The sequence below is a fragment of the Podarcis muralis genome, chromosome 14 (genome assembly GCF_964188315.1).
Source record: "Podarcis muralis chromosome 14, rPodMur119.hap1.1, whole genome shotgun sequence".
NCBI classification, from domain to species: domain Eukaryota; kingdom Metazoa; phylum Chordata; class Lepidosauria; order Squamata; family Lacertidae; genus Podarcis; species Podarcis muralis.
The window spans coordinates 11,259,619-11,272,135 of record NC_135668.1 but is presented as its reverse complement, the minus strand read 5'-3'; the positions used below and the strand labels follow the sequence as shown (position 1 = coordinate 11,272,135).

Genomic DNA, 12,517 nt, shown 5'->3' with positions numbered 1-12,517 from the left:
AACACAGCCTTCCTGACAATATGGTTCTTAAAGGCCTTATGGATTTTTACCTTGTCCTTCATTTGAGGTTTTTAAACAGGTTGGGTGATCAGGGATTTTTTTTTAGCATTTCAGGTGGTTGGACTAGATGGCCCTCGGATTCCCTTCCAATGCTACAGTTCTTTGATTGTATCAGCAGTCCTTGTTTTTATATCCCGCACATCCTCCTGTCAGGAGCACAGGACAAATGACAACTCAAATTCAATAAAGCAATCGCACAATAAAAAGCATCATCAGGACCATAAAAATCAGACCACAACACAGGAAATGACACGTATCTGTGGAACTGTACCCAGAGCAAATTCCCTTTATGATCCAAATGCCTGGAGAAATAAAAAATTCAACCTTTGTTTAAAATGTCTGCTGTTGAGAACAGATCAAATACTCCCCAGCAGAGAGCTACATCAAGGAGGTATCTATACCAAGAATGCCCTGTCTTATGGACTACCACGCCCATAAGTGTCTCCACCCCCATTGTTCAGCCCAGACACTGAGGTCCAGCTCCGAGGGCCTTCTGGCGGTTCCCTCAGTGCGAGAAGCCAAATTACAGGGAACCAGGCAGAGGGCCTTCTCGGTGGTGGCACCCTCCCTGTGGAACGTCCTCCCACCAGATGTCAAAGAGAAAAACAATTACTGGACTTTTAGAAGACATCTGAAGGCAGCCCTGTTTAGGGAAACTTTTAATGTTTGGTGCATTACTGTATTTTAATATTTTGTTGGAAGCCGCCCAGAGTAGCTGGGGAAGCCCAGCCAGATGGGCGGGGTATTAATAATAATAAATTGTTATTGTTATTATTATTATTATTATTATTATTGACTGAACTCTCCTAGAAATAACTCTCCTGATGACCATCATGAATGTTGAACAGAATGGAAACTTGTAGCTATTGGGTTGTAGCCAATGCTAGTCCTACTCAGAGTAGACCCATTGGAATTAATGGGCATTATTGTTTGTTTGTTTGTTTGTTTGTTTGTTTGTTTGTTTGTTTATGCCCCACCCATCTGGCTGGGGTTCCCAGCCACTTTGGGCGGCTCCCAACAGAATATTAAAAACACAATAAAACATCATTTTTTTTTAAATCCCTAAACAGGGCTGCCTTCACATGTCTTCTAAAAGTCATATAGTTTATTTCCTTGATATCTGATGGCGTTCCACAGGGTGGGCACCACTACCGAGAAGGCCCTCCGCCTGGTTCCCTGTAGCCTCACTTCTCGCAAAGAGGGAACTGTCAGAAGGTCCTCAGAGCTGGACCTCAGTGTCCGGGCTGAACGATGGGGGTGGAGACGCTCCTTCAGGTATACTGGACCGCGGCCGTTTAGGGCTTTAAAGGTCAGCACCAACACTTTGAATTGTGCTTGGAAACATACTGGGAGTCAATGTAGGTCTTTCAGGACCGGTGTTATATGGTCTCGGTGGCCACTCCCAGCCACCAGTCTAGCTGCCACATTTTGGATTAGTTGTAGTTTCCAGGTCACCTTCAAAGGTAGCTCCATAAAGAGCACGTTGCATGACTAATTTAGGCCTATTAATTTCAGTTAAGTTTACTCTGAGTGAGATTTTTTGTTGTTTAGCCGTCTTAGTCATGTTCGACTCTCTGTGACCCCATGAAGCAGAGCATGCCTTGGAGACTCTCACTTTCTTCTCAAAGCTTCTCCTTTTTTATGTCCATGGAGTTTTCTTGGCAAAATACTGGAGTGGTTTGCCAGTTCCTTCTCCAGGTGGATCACATTTAATTTAAACTCTCGGCTGTGACCTGTCCGTCTTGGGTGGTCCTGCACAGCATAGCTCATCGCTTCTTGCAGTTATTCAGGCCCTTTCGCCACAACAGGGCAGTGATCCATGAAGGAGCTGAGTGCGATTAGCATTGGATAAAAACCAATAGCCATAGGCCTACCTTGACCCAACTACCCACGGAGTGGTTTAGTACATCCATTGCTGCTCTCTTAAAACATTTTTTCTTAGCAGACCTGCCCCTTCTCCCAAACAAAACAGAATTGCCGTTGCTAGTGCAGTGGTGAGAACGTAGAATCATAGAATCATAGAGTTGGAATAGACCACAAGGGCCATCGAGTCCAACCCCCTGCCAAGCAGGAAACACCATCAGAGCACTCCTGACATATGGTTGTCAAGCCTCTGCTTAAAGACCTCCAAAGAAGGAGACTCCACCACACTCCTTGGCAGCAAATTCCACTGTTGAACAGCTCTTACTGTCAGGAAGTTCTTCCTAATGTTTAGGTGGAATCTTCTTTCTTGTAGTTTGGATCCATTGCTCCGTGTCCGCTTCTCTGGAGCAGCAGAAAACAACCTTTCTCCCTCCTCTATATGACATCCTTTTATATATTTGAACATGGCTATCGTATCACCCCTTAACCTCCTCTTCTCCAGGCTAAACATGCCCAGCTCCCTTAGCCGTTCCTCATAAGGCATCGTTTCCAGGCCTTTGACCATTTTGGTTGCCCTCCTCTGGACACGTTCCAGTTTGTCAGTGTCCTTCTTGAACTGTGGTGCCCAGAACTGGACACAGTACTCCAGGTGAGGTCTGACCAAAGCAGAATACAGTGGCACTATTACTTCCCTTGATCTAGATGCTATCTAGAGCCAACTTGACTGTTGGCTCATGTCAAGTTTGTGGTCAAAACGTGACAAAAAGTTGTAAGGTTAGGATTGTCTGATTGAAACTATTTTGCATTCATGGTTGGAGCACACCATTTATTAATGACAGCAGTTGTTTCTTAAAAAAAGAAAAGAATTCCCCTCATTGTTTTAAGATTGTCAAAGATGTGCTGAAGATGAATCATTTCAACCATAGCTGTGTCTGCATCCCACTCCACCCCCAACCCCCTAGTCAAAAAAAAGATACTGGGCTATTTTAGAATTAACAGGCAATAAACGCAAAATTGGCCTCTCCATTTGAATTCTCCAGGCAGAACTTTGCAGCTGCGTCGCAGAAGCAAAGCACAGCCGGTGTCTGAAGCTTATCAGCTTTCTTAAAGAAGTTCCAAGGGCACTACAGTGGTACCTCGGGTTACAGATGCTTCAGGTTACAGACGCTTCAGGTTACAGACTCCGCTAACCCAGAAATAGCACCTCGGGTTAAGAACTTTGCTTCAGGATGAGAACAGAAATCGTGCGGCAGCGGCGCAACAGCAGCAGGAGGCCCCATTAGCTAAACTGGTACCTCAGGTTAAGAACAGTTTCAGGTTAAGGACCTCCACAACAAAATAAGTTCTTAATCCGAGGTACCACTGTATTCTCAAGAGGGATTTGCAAGGCAAGGGGGTGAGCTCTCCATCCCTAAGGGCAGGGGTCAGCAAACTTTTCCAGCAGGGGGCTGGTCCACTGTCCCTCAGACCTTGTGGGGGGGCGGACTATATTTTGAGGGGGGGGATGATTCAAGAGCCCCACGAGCCCCAGTGGCTGCTTACCTGTGTCTTGCGAGCGAAAGGGGCTGGCGGCGGCAGAGGGATGCTGAGTGGCACTCAAAAGGGCTCCAGAGAGGAGCTGCTTAAAATGGCGGCTGCCCAAGCACTGCTGCTGCTGTACCAACAAAGCCCAGCCCCCTTCCTCCCTTAGGCAGGGCAGGGAGAAACCAGGAGGAGGGAGGGAGGAGGCGCCGCTGCCGCCGCCGTGGAAGAAAGAGCCAAGGAATTCACGTGAGCTGGCAATCCATGCAGCGATTTCCGAACCGCCCGCGGGCCAGATCCAGAAGGCAATTGGGCCTGATCCGGCCCATGGACCTTAGTTTGCCTACCCCTGCCTAAGGGGCATTGAAGCAGGGACTGCACAGCCGTTGGACTGGGAGGCTCGAATTGCATCCTGAATTGCAGGTCCCACATTCGCAGCTGTTTTTAACATCTGATTTGATCAGCGCTCTATTAATAATGGTTTTGTGGGAATTCAGGAACTCGCTCCTGACTTCGAAACATTTTAGGTGCTTCTGACAGAAGCAGTGCCGTATTGTGACTTCTTGGATAGCCTCACAAACACACCCCACCATGCTGCTCCCCAGACCCAACTCCTCCTAACGGACCCAACGCAGCTAGCTGCCACTCAACAGTGACTCCCCGTGACCAAAACAGACTTCTCCTCTCAGCAAGCAGGGTCAACATGCTGTCTGTGACAGGCTTTTGGCCCGTTCCGCTGCTTCTGAGCCAATTCTCACCGCCTACTGCAGCTTTTTTTATTTTTACTTCTCCAGAAGCTTTCGCTGCTCTTTGAAGAGGAGGGAGACCATATGGCTTGAAGAGCCAATGTATTTCCTCCCCTCTTTATCCTTCTGCAACGCTAGCATAATACAAACTAGGGGTAGATGGATGGATCTGTGAATTTCAGTTATCTCTTGCTTTTCCAGTCTTTTAAGTTCAGTTTTGCACATTTCCAGATCAGTTTTTTTTTAGTTCTCATGAAAACGTTAATGTGAATTTCTCATAGAATTGTAGAGTTGGAAGAGACCCCACAGCTCATCTAGTCAAACCCTCCACATTGAGGGGTATATCTCCCCAAAAGCGCATTTTCCCCTTTTGCACACGTTTTTGCAAGCAGTTCCCCCTAATAAGAGTTACGGTTTTGTACCTTACATTCACTTGTCTTATCTTTTTCCTGGCAACTTGCCATGGGGCTTGGATCTTGTGCCACCTGACAAAATCTGTTCTAATGATAATTATAAATTACAAAACAATGCGGATATAGATACAGAAATAGATACAGATACAGATAGATAGATGATAGATAGATGATAGATAGATAGATAGATAGATAGATAGATAGATAGATAGATAGATGATAGATAGATAGATGATAGATAGATGTAGATGATAGAAGATGATGATAGATAGATGATGATAGATAGATGATAGATAGATAGATAGATAGATAGATAGATAGATAGATAGATAGATGATAGATAGATAGATAGATGATAGATAGATAGATAGATGATAGATAGATAGATAGATAGATAGATAGATAGATAGATAGATAGATAGATAGATAGATGATAGATGATAGATGATAGATAGATAGATAGATGATAGATAGATGATAGATGATAGATGATAGATGATAGATGATAGATGATAGATGATAGATATAGATAGATGATTTAGTAAATGGCACTTTGAACTGTGAAATGTTCATTGCAAATTATTCAAAGATGACTTCCCCCCTTTCTTTCTCTCCTTTCTTCTCTCCCCCCTTTCCATCTCTCCCTATCCCTCCCCCCCCCCACTCACCCACCCTGCCCACTACCCTTAGGTCCCGAAAACTTCAGTTCAAAGAGCCTTGCGCTGCAAGCCCAGAAAAAGATCTTGAGTAAAATGGCCACCAAGACCATGGCTAACATGCTGATTGATGACACCAGCAGCGAAATCTTCGACGAGTTATACAAAGTGACCACGGAGCACATGAAAAACAAGAAGGAAGCCCACAAAATCATGAGGGACTTGATCAAAGTGGCCATCAAAATCGGGATCCTCTACCGAAACAATCAGTTCAATTCCGAAGAGCTGGAGATTGTCGAGAAGTTCCGCAAGAAGCTGAACCAAGCGGCCATGACGATTGTTAGCTTTTACGAGGTGGAGTACACTTTCGATAAAAATGTCCTCTCGGAACTCCTGAACGAGTGCAAAGACCTTGTTCACGAACTCGTGGAACGGCACCTGACAGCCAGGTCTCATGCGCGAATCAATCACGTCTTCAACCATTTCGCAAATGTGGAGTTCCTCACTGCCCTCTATAGCCTTGATGGGGAATGCCGACCACACCTCAAAAAGATCTGTGATGGAATCAACAAACTGCTAGATGAGAAAATCCTTTGAAACTTTGCCCTTTTTAAAAAAACAAAACAAAACAGCAACTATACAAGTTTCGCTTAAGAAATGTAACCAGAGAGTTGGGACCAACTGTTAGCTTCCTGTGCATAATCCCAAAAGAGAATGGCCTGGTTTGCACACTAAACCATGGTTTGTTAAACTACAGTTTCTTTAACCATGGCTTAGTGTTATGGATGACCCCAGCAGCTTAACTATGGTTTATTAACTATGGTTAAAAGTTGTTTGTTAAGCAAGGTTTGTAGTTGGTTTATAAACCATTGTTACTGTAAACCATAGCTTAGTGTTACATGTGGACGCAGCCCAACACCTCCTCCTTAATGCTGCTTATGGAGTCATCACCGCTCAAAAGGTACAGAGCTGTAACTAAATAGCAGCTCTTCTGGGCTTGTGTCTCTTTGATAAGAGAGATGTAATAAACTAAGGCTTAAGTGACCATCTGCCAGATGTTTCCACTTTAATGATGGTTTTATTAATGACAGTTAGTGTTAACCATGGTTTAACATTTAACATTAACCATGGTTTAGTGTTTATGTGTGAACCAGGCCATTCCAGAGCATTTGTAATGGAAAGCAAAGCAAGCCACACTTCAGACCACAAATAAACTGAGCATTTTATGATGCAAGGCCATTTGTGATGGGGAGGGAAATGATTACATACCATGATCTCATTATTGCTGTGTTGTGGTTACAGTTTGATGTGCCAAAAAGGAAACCTGAAGTTCCATGACATCGAGCAAACATGCCCACGTTTATATTGTAGAAGAATGGAACCCATAAGGTGAAGTGGAAAGAATGGGTTTCTGGATATCATTATTTTTAAAACTGAAAATCTCTTTTTAGCACATGATCCAAACAGAGAATAATTCCATATGCCAGGAATGAGGGCAAAGCACAACAAAAGCAGGAATATTGCTTCTCTTAAGGTGTCAGCATTTTAGACCAAGAAAGGAATGAAAAAGTTGTGCCAATCTCTTAAAGACTCTTAAATGGGGTGCCGCAGAAAGATTGTGCAAATTCTGCATTGTCGAAGCTATTATTCATAAGGGTGTGCGTTGGCAGGGGGGGTGAAGAACATGGTGAAGTGGGGTGATTTTGGGGCTCGTCCCTCCACTCCTGAATTTAAGCATGATGTCAGTAACCTCCCCACAGTTGAATCAGAGTCCCCACAAAGCCTGGTGTCTCACTGTTGTTTCTGTACCATATACAGCTCTGTATTTTCTATATATCTATGTTTCTCTAGGTCCTTGGGCTTTGCAAGAAATGAGGCTGTCCAAAATGTTGCCCGAAGAGCTCGTGATTGTTTCTTGTCAAAGCATAGAAATGGATACTCATTTTCAAAAGCTTCATTTAAGACAAACAAACAACCCTACAATCCTCTGCCTTAAACTGGATGGCAACCGATATCGTTGAAGGCCTGCACCCACTAGGAATGGACGGATCCGTCTATTTCTGATCCTTAGTCGGTTTGCACGGTTTGGCTTGTCTGTTCCATCCCATTTCCATATTAATCTGCAAAAAGTATAAGCGCCCTGGTGGATCAGGCCCAAGGCACATCTGGTCCAGCATCCTGTTCTCACGGAAGCCAACCAGACACTTATGGGAAGAAAGCCCACTAGCAACAGCACCCTCCCCACTGGCCCCCAGAAACTGCCATTCAGAGCCATGCTGCCTCTCACCGTGGTGAGTGAACATGGCCGTTGTGGCCAGTAGCCAAATTCCTCCAAGAATTTGTCCAGTCCTCTCTGCAAGCGGTCTGAGCTGGTGACCTTCGCTACATCTTGTGGAAACAAATTTCGTAATTTTAACTGTGCAGTCTCTTTCTTTTGTCAGTCCCAAATCTTCCAAAAATTGTTGGATGGCCCCAAGTTCTGTTATCCACTTTCTATATGCATAATCTTCTATACCTTCGCTTTTACTCATCATTTTTTCTAAGCTAGAGTCCCTAACATTTCACTCTGTCCTTATAGTGGAGGTGTTTCAACCCATTTTGGGTTGCCCCTTTCTAGCTCTCTAATATCCTTTTTGAGGCGTAGACAGCAGCCAGAGCTGTATACATCAGGCCATATATTTAACAATGTGTATTTTGATATTGAGGGACGCGGGCGGCGCTGTGGGTAAAAGCCTCAGCGCCTAGGACTTGCCGATCAAAAGGTCAGCGGTTCGAATCCCCACGGCGGGGTGCGCTCCCGTCGTTCAGTCCCAGCGCCTGCCAACCTAGCAGTTCGAAAGCACCCCCGGGTGCAAGTAGATAAATAGGGACCGCTTACTAGCGGGAAGGTAAACGGCGTTCCGTGTGCTGCGCTGGCTCGCCAGATGCAGCTTGTCACGCTGGCCACGTGACCCGGAAGTGTCTGCGGACAGCGCTGGCTCCCGGCCTCTAGAGTGAGATGAGCGCACAACCCTAGAGTCTGTCAAGACTGGCCCGTACGAGCAGGGGTACCTTTACCTTTACTTTATTTTGATATTGACCATTTGATTTCCAACCCTAATGAAATCCCCAACCCGGAATTCACCTTTATCATAGCAGCTGCACACTGGGCTGACATCTTTGTTGAGCAATCCACTGTTGTCTTGCTCCTGGTCATTGGGACATCTGCCTGAAAACAGCGAGGGGGAGGAACTCCAGGGGTGGCTTCTTCCATTTCCACCTTCTTACAGCCATCTTCTTGCTTGCTTGGAGGGCTGGCAGGTGAACAAGAGGAGGCTACACCAGTGAGAGGAGCAACAGCGTATGCCTGGTGTGATAACAGAGGACCTTCTAAGGGCATGGGATCTCAAAAGCTGCCTATCGAATCCAACAAAACACTTTCCACCCTTGACATAATCATAGCCAGCTACTTGTCATTCATTTGTGGCCCTAGTTCAGGAGTGGGGAATAGTGGGACTCTCCCCAAGCCACACCCCCATGTCAGCCACACCCCCATTTCCACAGGCCACACCCCTTGCCAGCCTTCTTCGCATTGCTGGCAAGTGGTTTTTGCCTGTGCCCTTGAGCTCTGATGATGCTTGTCTGGCTGGATGATAGAAAGTGGTGTGTAGACACGGGTGGCACTGTGGTCTAAGCCACTGTGCCTCTTGGGCTTGCCGATCAGAAGGTTGGCGGTTCGAACCCCCATGACGAGCTCCCATTGCTCTGTCCCAGCTCCTGCAAGCTAGCAGTTCGAAAGCACACCAGTGCAAGTAGATAAATAGGTACCGCTGTGGCGGGAAGGGAAACGGTGTTTCCATGCACTCTGGTTTCTGTCACAGTGTTCCGTTGAGCCAGAAGTGGTTTAGAAAGAAAGAAAAGAGGAGGGGGGAAATGAAAGGAAGCAACACCACCAGAAGCTAGCTTTCCTCGCCCAAGCCCTGCTAATCTGTTAGACCCTTCATGCCTGTGTACTCCTTAAATCTTTAGTCTGATAAGGGATGTCCTCACGGTGCTGTTCTTTCCTTTCAGGAAATCGCTGTAGGGTCACAATGAACACTCTGGTCCAAGTGTTGATTATGTATTACTGAAAAGATATTTAAAAATTGTGTTCCCTCCTAGAAATTCCAGTACAGGAGAGTTTATAGGAGAAACGGAAAACACTGTACATAACCTATAAATGGCTACTCAGAAGTAGGGGTGCAAGAAGCAATCCTGACTTGTTGCATGCAGCAGTGTTTCTGCTCTGCTGCAATTTGTCATCCACCAAAAACAGCATCATCCACCACACCCGCTGCTTTGGCAAAATTGCATAAGTTACGTAATTACAGAGCTGCCCTAGGTCCCAGCTCACAAAGGACCAACGCCAGGTCGTTGTTATATGAAACAGTCTTTATTTAAGTTCTGCTTCGCTTTTACATTCTCGGCGCGCAGCTCTACGTCTCAAACTCTAGACCGCCGAACCTCCATCTGAGTCTCCTCCCCCCAGACACCAGTTTAAGACTCTAGCCTTGCTCCACCTCTTCCTTAGCTCTTTCCTCCTCCGCCTGTCCGCTGGGGTCTTGCCCATCCTAGACTCTTCTGACGCTGAGTCTCCTGATTCTTCCCCCTCCCTCCGGCGGGCTTTAGGACCTGGTTCCCACTCCGGGTTGTCAGCTGTCCCGCGCGCCTGTACATTTGAACTTGGCGCGCGCGCACAGCCTGACACCTTCCTCCTCACCGTTACACTGCTCCTGCTGCTACTCTCCTCTCCAGGGGTGCTAGCTGGGTCTGACTTCCCCTCCATTCCCTCACTCTCCGACAGGGGCGTGGCCAGCCCTGACTCCTCTTCCCTCCCTCCTGGAGTGGATGCTGGCTCTGTCCCAAGGGACTCTTCCCCCCCACTGCACTCTGGTGGGGAAACTGGCCCTGATCTCCAGCTACTACTTTGGGAGTCTCCGCTGGCCCCTTGCTTCTGGTGTGTCCCCCCTGGGACCCCCTTTGCCCTGGCCATAGGCGCCCCCTTCTGGGAATCTTCTGATTCACTGGAGAGGCTTATGGAATCTCTCGAGTCACTGTCATTCTGTCCTCCGCTACCCTCAGATTCCTCCCCTTCACTCTCCATTTCCTCTCTCCCCTGTGGCTCAGCTCCTGAGCCCCTGACAGTTACGTTGTCCTTACATTATTCCACCCCACTCGTTGCAGTGTAAAGAAGGGAAGGGCACAATCAGTTATGCACGGTTCACAAACTGAAAGCAAAAACAGCAGCAAAGGTCAATGGCATTCACTAGATTGTTTCCAATTTTGGATAGGGAGCAAAAAGCGAGCGTTGGCGATTTCCGCTCCCATTTTTGTTTTCGTCGGAATTCTCTGACATCCCTACACAGATATAAGTTTCACTGGGTTCAGCTGGGCTTACTCCCAGGTAAGTGGGTGTAGAATGGCTGCTTAACAAAGTACAAAGGCCTATTGCCGCATAGCAGCAAATACATAACAATTGTTTTCTAAGATTAAACACAGGATCTATTCTGGCAACCAGAAGAGTAAAATCCACAATGACGTGCCCTCCTGCTGGCTTTGATGAGATTGTCCACGAGTCACTTGTCTCGGGTAGCTTCATTGGGCAGTTTCCATTTTGCATCCGTGTCCATTCACTGGATCATGTAATTTGGGGAAGAAGATCAGCTCTTTGTCAAATCAGAGAAATACAAAGAGGAATTGGCTTGTTTTGCACATAACACTAAACCATGGTTTAACATTAGGGGAATGAGCAGGTGTGAGCCTCAGGCTCCCACTTCTGTACACCTGCAAAGAGATTTAAAACCTGTGGTTTCTGCTGTTCACTTATCATAGTTAACATTACATCTAAACAGGGCAAATTCTGGTTAGTTAAGAGTATGGTTATTTTTATTTTATTAATTTTCAATAGATTTTTATTAAACCAGGACAGAAATTATACATCCAAGGTAATCACACATCCAAATAATTTTTAAAAGGGAAGACGGGATAAAATATCACTTTGAAAACTGTTGTTTCACAGGTGTGTCGAAATAAATTTGGCTCAGTGACCCACTGCAAAACTGTCCCAAAAACTAGAGAGTACCAGTTGGCCTGTTGTCTACATACCAAAGCATAGCATGCAGGACCATAATTCATTTTAAGAAACCATAGCTTAAACTAAGCAGAGTTCTCCCTTTTTGAAGGCAACAGGAAACTGCGCTTAGCGAAAAATAGAAGTGGATGCTGCTTCATGTGGCTACGCTGGAGGAGGAAGAGGGGTGTGCAAGACTTAGGCATGTTCGTGTTAACACAACTACGGTTTGGTATTATGTGCAAAATCAGTTACTCAATCTGGCCAATCCTATACACTGTGATCAGCAACCTGCGGCCCTCCCAATGGTGATGGACACCCATTATCCCCAACGATTGGTCAGGATGGCTGGGGCTGATGGAAATGGGCTCCACAATTGGGCTCCACCAATAGCTAGAGAGCTATAGACACCATTACTTCCAATAAGCCAATTTCCCCAGCAGTGATGCAGGGAGGCTGCTCCAGGGAGGAAGCACAAAAAGGAGAGATGTTTATATTTTGCACACATTGAGCTTCAAATCTGGTTATTTTTTTTAAGGAAACAGCCAAATGTCTTGTTATTTATATGTATAAAAGACTTGAGTAGCCTTTAAAAGGGAGGCAGAAATATTACGCGTGTCTCATGCTGGCATATGCTATATATTCATCGTTTACTTTTATATTGGTGGGTTAACATGCAAAACAATCATTTCAGTAGTGTTTGAGTCAGACTCAAAAAGTGTGCCATGTGTTTATCAGAAATTATGCATTAAATGATTTGTGATTAAACTATATGTCCTTTGGATTTTTTTTAATCTGCTGCAGTTATTTCCTCTAACTTTCTTTTGCAGGGTTTTTTATTTTTTAAGTACAGTGGTACCTTGGTTCTTGAACTTAAACCGTTCCGGGAGTCCATTCGACTCCCGGAACTGTTTGAAAACCAAGGAGCAGCTTGTGATTGGCTGTAGGAGCTTCCTGCACTCAAGCAGAAGCCACGTCGGACGTTCAGCTTCCAAAATACGTTCGCAAACCACAACACTTACTTCTGGGTTTGCGGCGTTCGGGAGCCGATTTGTCTGAGAACTAAGCCGTTCGAGAACCAAGGCACAGTGAAAATCAGAACTGTAGGCAAAATCTCCATTTCCCTGAAAGCTCGTTTCTATCCAAAGAACCATCTTCTCCAACATGAGC

The 12,517-nt window shown here is 45.7% G+C and overlaps 1 protein-coding gene across 1 annotated transcript in view; it reads left to right on the top strand.

The window, feature by feature from the left end:
* TNFAIP8L3 (TNF alpha induced protein 8 like 3) overlaps positions 1–12,115 on the top strand; it is a 72,226-nt gene extending 60,111 nt beyond the window's left edge. Inside the window, exon 2 of the mRNA XM_028706166.2 lies at positions 5,294–12,115. Coding sequence (XP_028561999.1) covers positions 5,294–5,856 — 563 coding nt within the window. The 3' untranslated portion in view covers positions 5,857–12,115. The remainder of the gene's footprint in view (positions 1–5,293) is intronic.
* The last annotated feature ends 402 nt before the right edge of the window (positions 12,116–12,517 follow it).